Source organism: Lutra lutra, chromosome 1 (genome assembly GCF_902655055.1).
Source record: "Lutra lutra chromosome 1, mLutLut1.2, whole genome shotgun sequence".
In the NCBI taxonomy this organism is placed as follows: Eukaryota; Metazoa; Chordata; class Mammalia; order Carnivora; family Mustelidae; genus Lutra; species Lutra lutra.
The window spans coordinates 203042556-203056032 of record NC_062278.1 but is presented as its reverse complement, the minus strand read 5'-3'; the positions used below and the strand labels follow the sequence as shown (position 1 = coordinate 203056032).

Here is a 13477-nt window from a genome sequence, read left to right as displayed (position 1 = left end):
GTGTTCAGATCAGGCAACTGTTAACAGGTGTTTCTTATAAGAGCTTTCCCCTTGCATCTGCCTCAGCTGCTCCAGGAGCAGCTTTATTTATGACCGTGGGAGGAGAAAGAAGTGGTAGGCTCTTCCCCACCCCTAAGGTTTCCTTGCAGAAGTTGGGTCAGGTTCTGCGATGCGCCCAGCAGCTCTCTGGAGATGACACGTTCCCAACGGGGCTTGGGCAACTGGGCAGGATTCTCCCCGCCGCTGCACCTCACCTCGAGAAGAGGTCCTGGCCCTGGAGGTGGACAGAGAGGCACTGGCCAGTGAGAGGTAAGCGTGCAAGCTGTGGTAACTACTGGATTTGGCCTCCGCCCTTGGCTCCGTTGGCGCTGCCCTTACAGCCCACTATCTGCTCGGGAGGCCGCAGCAGAGGGTGGACCCTTGTGGCACCAAGGAGACTATTCCCATTCGGTAAACGGCAGGTTTGTTGGCTCGGGTTTCTCTGAACCCAGAGGGGCCTCGCCTTTTGCACTCATAGCCCGTGGTCGTCGCGGCCTTTCCGGGGTCTGCTGCGTGATACGTAAACGCGGAGGATATCTGCTTTGCGGGATGTGGGTCCAGGACGGGGCCTAGGAAGCGGCGTGCTTAGGTCCTCTCGCCTGCCTATCCCCGACCACAGTCGGGAGAGGCTATGGAGATGCCGGGTTGGGGAGATGCCACGTAAAGAGGCCGCGCTGGGTCAAGACGAGGGAGCCCGGCGCCCAAAGACGCTGCCACTCCCATTCCACGCAGCGTGGACCCCCGAGCCGGAAGCGAGAGGCCTAGGGGCCTGCAGCCCGCCGGGGTCGAAAACAGGGCAAACCAGCCGGGTTCTCGCGAGGTCCCGGATCTCCGCCTAGCCCGGCCCCTTAGCCGCGCGGTGGCGCCAGAGCTCGCTGTCGAGCAGCTCTCGCTCGCACGCCCCGGGGTCACGTGACACGGGGGCGGCGCATTCCGATGACGCCGGCCCGGCGCAGCTCTGCTCCGCCCGCTGCGGGGTCACGTGACAGTCCGGCGCAGCCTGATAACGCGACACCCAGCCCCTGGGCGCCGCTCCCGCCCCGCCCCGCCGCCACCGCCGCGCCGAGTCCTTTTGTCCAAGATGGCGGCGCCGGGGGCGCTACCTCCTCGGCCGCCGCCGCCGCCGCTGTGAGGGGCCTGCGGGCCGCCCGCCCGCCCGCCGCGCCGGCGCCATGAAGAGGCAGAGCGAGCGAGACTCGAGCCCGAGCGGGCGCTGCTCGTCATCGTCGGCCAAGCGGCCGCGGGAGCGCGAACGGGAGGCGGAGGCGGGCGGGCGGCGGGCGGCGCACAAGGCCTCGGGCGGCGCCAAGCATCCCGTTCCAGCGAGGGCCCGAGACAAACCCCGCGGTAGCGGGGGCGGCGGGGGTGGGCATCGTGACGGCCGCGGCGCCGGGGACGCAAATCACCGAGCGAGCAGCGGCCGCTCCTCGGGCTCGGGCGCCGGCGGCGGGGGACGCGGCGGCAAGGCCTCCGGGGACCCAGGCGCTTCAGGTGCTTCACCCCGCGCCTCTCCACTGCCACCACCTCCGCCACCTCCCGGGGCTGAGCCCGCGGGTCCCGGCTCTTCGGCAGCCGCGCCCGAGTACAAGACGCTGCTCATCAGCAGCCTCAGCCCCGCGCTGCCCGCCGAGCACCTCGAGGACCGGCTCTTCCACCAGTTCAAGCGCTTCGGCGAGATCAGCCTGCGCCTGTCGCACACACCGGAGCTGGGCCGCGTGGCCTACGTGAACTTCCGGCACCCGCAGGACGCACGCGAGGCCCGCCAGCACGCCTTGGCCCGCCAGCTGCTGCTCTACGACCGGCCGCTCAAGGTGGAGCCCGTGTACCTGCGTGGTGGCGGCGGCGGCGGCGGCGGGAGCAGCCGGCGAAGCAGCAGCAGCAGCGCTGCCGCCTCCACACCGCCCCCGGGGCCGCCCACGCCCGCCGACCCGCTCGGCTACCTACCCCTGCACGGCGGCTACCAGTACAAGCAGCGCTCGCTGTCCCCAGTAGCCGCCCCGCCGCTGCGAGAGCCCCGCGCCCGCCACGCTGCAGCAGCCTTTGCCCTGGATGCTGCCGCTGCCGCCGCAGTGGGACTATCCCGGGAGCGGGCCCTGGACTACTATGGGCTGTATGATGACCGCGGGCGCCCCTACGGCTACCCTGCTGTGTGTGAGGAGGACCTGATGCCTGAAGATGATCAGCGGGCCACGCGCAACCTCTTCATCGGGAACCTGGACCACAGCGTGTCTGAGGTGGAGTTGCGGCGGGCCTTTGAGAAGTACGGCATCATTGAGGAAGTGGTCATTAAGAGACCTGCCCGTGGCCAGGGTGGTGCGTATGCCTTCCTCAAGTTCCAGAACCTAGACATGGCCCACAGGGCTAAGGTGGCCATGTCGGGCCGGGTGATTGGCCGAAACCCCATTAAGATAGGCTATGGCAAGGCCAACCCCACCACTCGCCTCTGGGTGGGCGGCCTGGGACCTAACACCTCACTGGCCGCTCTGGCCCGGGAGTTTGACCGCTTTGGGAGCATTCGGACCATTGATCACGTCAAGGGAGATAGCTTTGCTTACATCCAGTACGAGAGCTTGGATGCAGCTCAGGCCGCCTGTGCAAAAATGAGGGGCTTTCCCTTGGGTGGTCCAGACCGGAGGCTGCGTGTGGATTTTGCCAAAGCAGAGGAGACTCGGTATCCCCAGCAGTACCAGCCCTCACCCCTCCCTGTGCATTATGAGCTGCTGCCCGACGGATATACCCGGCACCGAAACCTGGATGCAGACCTACGGGTGCGGGATAGGACCCCCCCCCACCTCCTGTACTCGGACCGAGACCGGACCTTTTTGGAAGGGGACTGGACCAGCCCTAGTAAAAGCTCTGACCGCCGGAACAGCCTGGAGGGCTACAGCCGGTCAGTGCGCAGCCGGAGTGGGGAACGCTGGGGAGATGGGGACCGGGGCCTGCCCAAGCCCTGGGAGGAGAGGCGGAAGCGGAGGAGCCTTTCCAGTGACCGAGGGAGGACAACCCACTCCCCTTACGAGGAACGGAGCAGGACCAAGGGTGGTGGGCCACAGGTGGACCGGGGCTCTGACCGCACTCCTGAGCGCAGCCGTAAGGAGAACCACTCCAGTGACGGGACCAAGGAGTGCAGCAGCAACTCCCTCAGCAACAGCAGACATGGGGCTGAGGAGCGGAGCCACCACCATCACCATGAGGCTCCAGACTCTTCTCATGGGAAGAAGACACGAGAGAGCGAGCGCAATCATCGGACCGCTGAGGCTGAGGCCAAGCCTCTGGAAGAGCCAAAACATGAGACCAAAAAGCTCAAGAATCTTTCCGAGTATGCCCAGACCCTACAGCTGGGCTGGAATGGGCTCCTGGTGTTGAAAAACAGCTGCTTCCCGACATCTATGCACATCCTGGAGGGGGACCAGGGGGTCATCACTGGCCTCCTCAAAGACCACACTTCCGGGAGCAAGCTGACCCAGCTGAAGATCGCGCAGCGTCTGCGCCTGGACCAGCCCAAGCTCGATGAGGTCACGCGTCGGATCAAGCAGGGGAGCCCCAACGGCTATGCGGTGCTCCTCGCCACCCAGGCGACCCCCAGCGGGCCTGGCACCGAGGGGATGCCCGCGGTGGAGCCAGGCCTACAGAGGCGGCTTCTCAGGAACCTGGTCTCCTACTTGAAACAGAAGCAGGCGGCGGGGGTGATCAGCCTGCCGGTGGGTGGGTCCAAGGGCAGAGACAGCACGGGCATGCTCTATGCTTTCCCACCCTGCGACTTTTCACAGCAGTACCTCCAGTCAGCACTGAGGACATTGGGCAAGCTAGAGGAAGAACACATGGTGATAGTTATAGTAAGAGACACTGCCTAGCCCAGACCTATTTGCAGCTCCGCATTTGTGTCACAAAAAGCAATTATTTTAAAAATCTGATCACCACTCCCTCCCCACATCCTATCCCCTTGGTTTGAATTCTCTGCTGGGTTATTTTGGTTCATTGGATGGGGGACCAGAGTCCTGACCCCCACCAAAACTAAGTTCTTAGTTTTCTGGGGGAGGTTTTGTTTGTTGCTTTTGTTTTGTTTTGTTTTGTTTACAGCAATGAGAAAGGGACTCCTGTCACGTTGATTTCTAGTGTACAAGATACTGTCTGCTGTGTTCTGTATTTTTTTTATTTTTTGACTAACTGTATGGAAAGTTGTCAGTAAAGCCTTTGTCAGAGGATGGATTTTTAATCCTGTTCAGAGTCCTGGTTTAATCAAGTTTTTCCTCCGTGAATGGAAGACTTTTCCCCACTGCATGCACACAAATGCCCTACGTCAGCTTTGCAGCCCAGGTATAGCCCCGAGTCCTGCTGTGTTGGTGGCTCAGTCCCTCAGCTCTTTGGGCCCAGTCAGGACTACATTCACATTTGTTTTTAGCCTTGGCTGAGAGCAGGTTCACTTTGCCTCTGGACCCTGCCCTGCCTGCCTGAGCAGAGCTCGTGAGCCTAAGCTCTATAGCCTTTGGTGGTTTCAGAGTTTTTGTTTCCTGCGCTGTCCATTCGTTTTGAGCTGTGACTGTCCCACCATGCCCAATCTTGGGGCCTTTTGCAAGCAGGTAGTGTTGAGCAGTCGTGTGGTCTTGTAGCGGGGGGGCAGGGGGGGACCTGTACAGTACTGATGCCACAGGGTCACAGATCAGACGCAGGCTCCCCATCTTGTTCAGCCTCAACATGGCTGTTGCAGCACAGGAACAGCCAGCTGGAGGCAGAGCTGCCTCGGACTCCCGCGGACACTGGAGGCCGGATGCCAGAACAGAGGGTGGGAAGAAGCTGCTTTTGGCTAATTTTTGAAATTTACCCAGTGTTTGTGAATTCTGGTCCTTCCTTTCTTGTTTGGGGATCTAGGCTTTTTAGGGGACACTGAACCCCTGCACTGAAGAATTTTTGCAACACTGTAAGGGAGCACAGAAGGTTAGGAAGATGACCTGTTTCCCAGGCATAAGGTGGGAGCGTGCGCCTTGGCCTCTTGCCCTGCTGCTGAGGTGGGACCACTGGGAGGTGTTTCTGTGGGGAAATGAAGTCACAGGTGCCAAGGTGTTGGGGGCAGTGCTAGTCAGGCCAATCAAGCCAAGCTGGGGAGGAACATGGAGGCATCCTCCAGCTGGGAGGGAAAGATGGTGGGAAAGAGTAAAATACGGTCATCCCTGGTCCCTAATGAGGTCAGAGGGCGAATGAAGCCAGCACCACTGGGGACCAGGGAGGGAACCCAGTCAGTCATAAACAGTTGTCACATAGAACAGAGTCCAGATACACTGTTCAGAGTGTTCGAGAGGATCGCTGTCAGAGCTGGGGGCCAACAACAGCCTCAGTAAGAGAAATGAGGCAACTGGCCGGGAACTCCGCTGGGCCCACCACTCTCTGGGCCTGGTCCCCGGCCCAGCCCATGCAAAGGAACACGGGTGACAGCTGGGATGCTTTGAGAGAAACTGTCCTGAGGTAGAGGTTGAAGCTGTGTGGACTGCCTGGAGGATACCTGCCCCTACAGGGAAAGGGGTGGCTTTTTGAGACCTTGGAGATTTAAAATCAACAGGGGAAGGTGCCTGGGGAGGTACTGCTCACTGGGCCACAGCTGGTGCTCATGAGAGAACAGGCACGTTCACAAGAGAAACGATGAACGAAGGAAGCGTTAAGCGCGTTTGAGTTCGTGCTTGCGCTGTGGCCACAATGGCTAGGGGTCTGAGCCAGTCCGTGGGGGACTCAGCAGAGCACAGCTCCGCCATCCCAGGGAAGCCTGTACTGCCAGAGGCTGGAGCGGGCCTCACTCAGAGCGAACAAGCCAGGGTTGGCTTGAAGGCACGTTGCAGGGCTCCCTGCGTTCGAGAAATGCCTGGGTCCCACACAGGCCAGAGTCGCCTTGCCTGTGCAGTCCAAGACTTCTCTGGGCTGTTCAGAGTGGGTGCTCAGAACCCAGAATCCTACACCGCCCAGCAGCATCCCCAGATGTAAACCTGCTAGAAAACCTGGTTGGAGAAGACACTTCAAACCTTGCCTTGTCTACTCCTCAGGGATAGGTGTTCTCTGGCCCCCAGAAGAATTAGTTGTGGTAAAGAACCATGGCCCGTGTGACCTTCCTCCTGCTCCTTTCCTTGGACCCTCTTCTCAAACAATTCCTTCCTCTGGCTCTTAAGACACAGCAGGTTCTGTGAACTCTCTGACAGACTAGCAGGGCGGGTGGTCAAGGCTCTGATTGATTTCCGCCTGCCCCAGAGAGAGAGCAGTTGCACTGCAGGCGTCCAGAGCTTCCCACTGGGGGTTTGGGCCCTGTCTGACGTGTCACTTAAAAGGCAAAAAAACAATCTACAGCAAATTTTGCCTCATTGTTTGCTGGTATTGTACATGTTTCTCCTAAATCACTCCGATCTTAATTAAGCCCTGGTATAGTAAGAAAGAGGGCTGATGTCTCCTGAGCCTCTCAGGGCGTGTTGTCAAGCCAACCAGAACTCCGCTTCCCTGTCGGAGGTCCCCATCTCCACCCCAGAGACCTGCGGCACTCCCAAGAGCTGCTGGTAGAGTCGGGGGAGGCCGCCAGCGGCTCAGCTGAGTTCACGACTAGAATAGTGTTCTCACTTCGTGACTTTTAACTGGCTTCCCTTTGATGCATCCAGCACCAGCAGCCCAGGCTACTCCACGCTGGGTATCGGCGGCCCATTTAAGCTGAGGCACAAAGCAGCATTAAGGGCTGAGCCCTCTGCTCTCTAAAGGACCGAGAGCTACCTGTGTGGCACAAGCCCACTGCAGTATGTGACCAACTGCATGGCGCTCCGAGCCCAGCAGGGCTTTGCCAGCCCCTGGTGAGTTTCAGCCGCCTTGTCTTGTTTACTTCACAACCGGATTTGTCCCCTCTCCTCTCGCCAAAGGGAGAACAGTCTCTAGCTACTTGATGACTACACAACAGAAACCAAGAAGCTGTTATTTGGGCAACTCAAAAGAGGAGACTATCGTCTCCTCTTCGTTGTGGGAAGAAAGCAGGGTAGGTGGGTTAAGTGAAAAGGTCAGAGCACATGGCACTCCCCCGGCCGTACCCCAGTTCCACGACCGCAGGCTGATTTTGGAGGCCAGAGCCCAGTCTCTACGCGCAGCCTGCCTGAGCCCCCGCTGCCCCAAACTGCCCAGCGGGAAGGACAGCTCTCATGCACTGTTAACCCTCCCTTGAGGAAACCGTAATGACGGTCACCCAACCAACTACAGCGGTGGCCACTCCTCAGCTTTCCCAGCATGTTCCTCCACAACTCCCCAGCTCTGCCAAATCTGTACTGCAGAGCCGCCTTCTTAAGTCAGAACCCGGGACAGACAGATGTGTCCACAGGGGACCATGCCCGAACACCTCCTCCACTACCCCAGCGTGCTTCTCGGGCACTGACCCGATACTCCCTCGGGGGAGGGCAGCAGACCAGGGTTAGACACTGTGACTAAGCTACTTTTCTCCCCAGAGTGCTTTATTTGGGCAGAATGAGTTCCCACCATCCTGGACTCCTCTCTCAGAAGGCCTCTTCTCCACCAGCTGGCTAGAGCTGCAGGGTAAGGGACCACCACTCCTTGGTAAAAGAGAACAGGGAAAGGCCATAAACAAACAAAGACAGACTTGTAGTTTATTTTGTATTTTTTTTTTTAAATAAATACACTTTACATTAAAGAAAAAGGCCTTTGATTTGTAATTTCCACATTGGGGAGAAAGGGAAGAAAAAAATTTTTGAAAAACTGAATCACAAAGAAAAAGAGAGGGAATGAACTTATATCCTCAACTCCACAAAACCAGTATCCACAACGACCTCGCTGCCCCCAAACCGTGAAGGTGGGTGAATCTAGGCATTTACTCAGCAAATAAGCACTGCCTTCCTCCCCACCTCTGGCACGAAGGAAAACCACTCAACCTGACAGCATGTGAGGCAACAGAACAGGTTAAAAAATCATATATTATATTTATAATAAAATATTCTTAATCCTTATCAATTTAAGAAACCACGATTTTCCTTTTCATTTAAATACGTATGTAAAAATGCCTCTATATTGTTCTTTAGACATCATTTTCTTCCATAGAAAATGAAGTGCAGGGACAAGAGACCTGGTGGATATAAGTTCACACCCTCAGTTATAAATGCCTGGTGTTTTGTTTTTTTCTTTTCAAATTTTATAAAAAACTATTTCTTGTTCTTTAAGTAAAGAACCTTATACAAAGAAAATATATTGTGAAATAACCCCAGAGACATGTTTTTTTTTCCCCTTGAGGAAAGAGCTGTCCGTCCTAGGAGAAGGGGGAAGCAGAATAGGGCCTAACCCCTGTTGTCTTTTTTGTGGTTGTTATTGTTTTAGAAGGACCCTCAGATTCCAGTGAGGCTCTTTAAGCCATAATCCTCTGAATGCAGGGCATGCAGTTCCTTAAAAGCCAGCCCTGGGAGATAAAGGGAAAGGAAGGTGTTCTCAATTCATCTCAGTTTCTCGCCTGTCAAGGATGTCTTCCACATGGTGATGGCTCCTCACTCATTCAGAGATAAGATGATGTCATCTTCCAAATCAGAGTTGTCAGAGCTGTCCGCTGAAAGGTAAGAGGGAGAGATGAGGTTATGCACCAGGCTTAGAGGAAGCTTTCAGGAAGGAAGCCCCTATATATATATACATTTAGACCTGAGCAAAGTTAATCACCCATTTCCAGGAAAAAGAAAACACACCAATTAACTCCTTGGAGCTGGCTCTGGAGAATATACTTGTTGGCAACAGTGGCCATGCCTGGACCCTGTTGCTCCTGCACCTTTCACAGGGCCTGGATGCAATGCCCTCTGCCTTCTAGAGGTTCTTCCTAATTGGGGGGCGCTGAAGGGGCAGGGCTGAGGGAGAAACGAGTGAACCTCTACAGCCCTTCGGCCTCACGCCCTTCACATTCTTCCGGGACGGGCGCACAGGCCTGCCTGGGCCCCCCATGCGCGCGCACGTACACCCACACCACACACACACACACACGTGCGCGCGCGCCACTAAAAAGGCAGGCTGAGCCCAAGCAAGAATGAGATTTCTTTTAAACTCAACAACACTCTTATCAGAAGACCTCTTGCAAAAATAATGAATACTGTTATGCTGAAAAAATAAAAAATTTAAAAAAAAAAAAAAAAAAAAAAAAGAAGACCTCATAAAGGCAGAGGCTGTCAACCCAGGATTTATGCCTCTGAATATAATCAGCGGAGAACAAGTTCCCAAAAAGGAAGAGACCAGCGTGTGGCAGTAACAGAGGACAAGTACCTAGAAACTTGAGGCCAGAGGCCAGCAGGGAGCAGCCAGGACCTCCTAGAAGGTGGCACCATGTCTCCTGCACAGAAGCCCTCTGCTGGACCATCTGCCTTCTCAGGCAGTGAATAGACCACATTAAGTAACACCTCTGGAAGGATCCATGAGAAATGAAACTAGGCAAAGGAACCTTCAAAATGAGATATACTATGTCTGGCTGATCAAAACTGGAGAGAAACATAGTTACCTAGCTCCTAAGGATGCTGGTATTTGCCAAGCGAAGATAAGGGAAAGGTCTTGGTGCCCCCTTTTGATGACAGCTCAGGAAGCTGCGAAACCATTTTAACAAGGTCTCCAAGGAAGTGGGCAGACAGACTGAGCCCCCAGGCTGTGTGTGAGCCTCCCATCAGAGAGGGACACCAGTGGTTCCACAGCACTCCCCATCAGCCTCTCCCCGACACCCGAGAATCGACTCTCAGGAAAGCTGAGGCAAAAACCACCCATATCCCCAAGTCTTCTTTCGTTCCCTATAATCCCCTTCACGAAGAAAACCGAAGTGGATAAAGGAAAATCAACGACCACATGGCTGTGATACAGGAAAGTCTTGAACATAAAAGACAGGTCTGGAAAAAGTGCTTCTGGGTGTAAAAGGGCGCAAGCACAGCCTGACTACTGGTGAGGAGTGGGGAGAAGGAACACCTGATGAGCTGAGCCGAACAGCGTCATTAACGTCCTTGCTGCAAGACCGCCAGAAGGAACTGCCAACGGGGAAAGGTAGGGTCCGGCCCCGCCAAAGCCAAGCCCGGCGCAGTGTCCTGGGCCGTGGCAGACCCCCAGAGACTCCCCCAGTGCTCCTGCAATCTGAGATTCACAATGCACACCACTGGCCTGAGACCTGGCCACCAGCTGTGCAGCTGCTAAGAGTCTTCACAACTCTGCATCACACGTACAGAGTATAAATGCCGCTGGAAGAGGACAGGGACACAATCTTTACATAAGCAACTGTCGGGTGCAGTGTTTGAGAAGACTTTCAGGGCCTGGGCACAGACTCCCACTTGGTGGTCACAGGGCTCCTCTCTCTCTACCTTCCTCAGCCTTTCCGCAACATCAAGTGTTGAAGAGACCGGATCCCAGACCCTGGTCAGGACCTCTCCTGAAAGGCCCTTTGAGGCAAAGGCAACAACCAATCCCTACAATGTTTAACCTGCTGCTCTGTAACATCCAGGCTTTGGGGACGGTAGAACTGACTGGAACAGAGAACACACAAAAGACCTCAGGGTCAAGGTGTTTTCTCTTCCTAGGGCTGGGATTCTGCATCTGCAACCAATCACTGGGTCTCTATGGGATCCGGGGCCTTGCACAGTTTACGGGGTGGCACAGAGGTGTGGTCTTCTATAGTCTCAGGGACTCTCATCACATCCTACAAGGCTCCATAAGCTCAGAAAGGTTAAGAGCTAATGGCCTAGATGATTACTGAAGCAAAATATCAGCAAACCAAAGGTACAGAGAATTTCCCTCTGCCTGCTCTGATGTAAGCTTCTGGAGGCCGCTCTCAAACAGCAGTGCAAGACACGCTATTCGTGCCACCTCTGCCATCGCCACCTCAGTTCTAGAACCCAAGCTGAAAAGTCCTCAAGTTGTCAACTATTAGGGCATTTTCACATCATAAATATTCCTACCACAATAAAGGCATATCCTCATTGCTAATGAATTATGGTTTTTCCAGTACCTCTTAGGCCTAAAAGAAGGAATTTCTTGAACAGTTAAAGGAGGCAGTAATTTTACAGGCCAAATACAAATTTAGTGGCTTGATATTCAAATTAAGAATAAAAAAGTTGGTGCTACTCTCCTACCAGGCAAACCAGCACCAGTAGCTCTCCCGGCCTACCTTGCTACTTGGAAGGAAACAGAACTTGTACCCCACATGGCCCTATTCACAGTTGACAAAAAGGGTCAGTAAAAACTGCCCCTTTACTCTTGATACTGTCATATGTGGCCTTGCCCTTAATCCCTCTGCCCTGGCTCTCTGACCACGGCTAGGACAAGGCAAGTCCTCCCCCACTGAATCACCTCAACCCCAAGTGTGGAAGCTGGTAAGCAGCGGATGAACAGACAGAAGGCACAGCCTGCACAGAGATTCCTCAGTACACAACTTTGGCAAGAGGACTTATTTAAGAAAAGTCTCCCCTAAGATGTCCTGCCTTCAGGACAAGGGCTACAAGTACATACACGATTTATCCCAAAGAAAATGCATTTGGGTCACTATGGAACAGAATGTTTTACACAAAGGCTTAAAGAAGTACTGTCGCCCACACGCTGTGTACCTCTGATACCACACGCACGTGTGCGCACACTCCTCCTCCTACCGCCAAACACCAGTGATTATAAAAACCAAGTTCTACAATGAAGAGGCTTGGCATAAGGTGGGCCTAGGCCAGCACAAAGAAATCCTATAAATGAATTGCATTTAAATGTTCTTTACCAAATGTTCTATATCAATGTTCTATATCAAATGCGCTGTTCAATATGGTAACCACACACAGCTACCAAATATGTCAAATGTGGACATGAAATAAGGACATGAATTTTTAATGTAAATAATAATGGCCACATGCAGTTACTGGCTACCACGTTAGGCATCGTACCTGCCACAGCTGTGAGCACACTGGTTAGCTATATGAAAGTGGCTGGGGATCACTCCCCAGTTAGGGCAGCACAAGAACCAGGACCACAGCAAGCACACGTCTGTCAACAGTGACATACATCTGTGATGCTGCCAGACAGATGCTCTTGGAGTGGGCAGAATGTAACTGCAGAGCCAGAAGACTCTTAGAACTTGTAGCTGGCTTATTCAGGATTTGTTAGCACAGTCAGGAGAAAACCTGACCTCAGAAACCTGTCCTAAAAGGAAATTACTAGAAAAATTCGAGCTTGTACTTCATAATTTCGAGGAAGCAAGAATGACAAAACAAGCCAAAGAGAAACATTTGTCGCCTGGCCTTTAAGAGGCCTCAGGCAAAAACACAGGAAAAGACTCCTCCACAAGAGGGCTTTTACTGTGTAACTTTAGAAAGGAGCAGGCACAGCACCCCGTAAGCAGCTGCCCGTTCCAGCTCTGCCCCTCAGCAAGAACTACCTTTGGCCTTCCATTCTAAGGCTAATCCTCTAAAACAGGAGTCAACAAACTGCGGCCCACGGGCCAAACCAAGCCTACCGCGCATTCTTGCAAGTAAAGTTTTACTTCTAAGGCACAGCCATGATCACTAACTTACACCTGGTCTCTGGCTGCTTTGACATCGTAACAGCAGAGCTGAGGCGTTACAAGAGACACATATGGCCCACAAAGCGTAAAATATTTAACTGTCCAACCTTTACAGAAAAAGTTTGCCAACCTCTATTTTAAAGATGAGATAACAGCCTTTTAGTAACACAGTCTGGTGAGAGAGCAGAGGATCAGAGATGTGAAACTGCTTTTTCTCAAGGGCCCAGAGTGGTGAACCTACAGCTATGGGGCACAGAACCCTAGTGGGGCTTGCCTGCTGGGAGGGTATAGGGAAGGGACCTTCCCCTGGGTGCCAAGGCTCAGCCTCAGGGTCGGCCCTAGACTTACTGTCCCCCAGGATCAGTTCCACTTCCTCGTCTGCATCAGAGTCTTCATCCTCCCCATCCTCTCCCTCCTCTAGAAGGTTTGCTAGCTCCTCATCAGAGGGAGAAAAGTCATTGTCCCCATCCTCCCCTGCGTTCTCGTTGTTGTCATCCTCCTCCAACTCCGCCTCCAGCAACTGGTCAGTGTCAAGCTCATCTAGGTCATCAGTGTCGTCATCATCTTCATCATCATCTTCTTCCTCCTGTTCTTCCTCTTCCTGGTAAGAGAGCATGAGGTCCATTAGGAAAAACACAGAGACCTAACCCATGTGGGCCACATGGGAAGTCTTTCCCTTCCCAAAGGATTGGGGAGAAACTGTCAGTAAAGAGTGATAACCTAGGTGATCTAATGAAGACCGAGACAGACAGAAGTTCCTCAAGATACTCAAAGCACATCTCACACAAGGGTTACCAGTCACTCCACAAAGGCATTACTGGTCACACAATCCTTATCCAAGAAAACGCAAAATTCATTCACAGATGTCTCAGCCATCAATATTTTAGATTCCTAAATAACTAATAAAACCAAGGGAGCTCTTCTCTCTTCTCCTTC

The 13477-nt window shown here is 54.0% G+C and overlaps 2 protein-coding genes across 5 annotated transcripts in view; one reads left to right on the top strand and one right to left on the bottom strand.

The window, feature by feature from the left end:
- Positions 1–1067: 1067 nt before the first annotated feature.
- Positions 1068–4255, top strand: RBM15B (RNA binding motif protein 15B). The gene has a single exon (XM_047693133.1). It carries the CDS (start codon positions 1212–1214, stop codon positions 3891–3893), a length of 2682 nt encoding a protein of 893 aa, XP_047549089.1. The 5' UTR covers positions 1068–1211; the 3' UTR covers positions 3894–4255.
- A 3368-nt stretch (positions 4256–7623) lies between these two features.
- DCAF1 (DDB1 and CUL4 associated factor 1) overlaps positions 7624–13477 on the bottom strand; it is an 84830-nt gene continuing 78976 nt past the window's right edge. For all 4 annotated transcript variants that reach the window (XM_047693105.1, XM_047693098.1, XM_047693120.1 and 1 more), the window contains exons 23-24: positions 12890–13142; positions 7624–8596 (exon numbers count right to left, since the gene is read on the bottom strand). In XM_047693105.1, coding sequence (XP_047549061.1) covers positions 8538–8596; positions 12890–13142 — 312 coding nt within the window. In that variant the 3' untranslated portion in view covers positions 7624–8537. The remainder of the gene's footprint in view (positions 8597–12889; positions 13143–13477) is intronic.

Coding starts and splice junctions, on each gene's coding strand:
- RBM15B (XM_047693133.1), top strand. CDS start 1,212: ATGAAGAGGCAGAGCGAGCGAGACTCGAGCCCGAGCGGGCGCTGCTCG.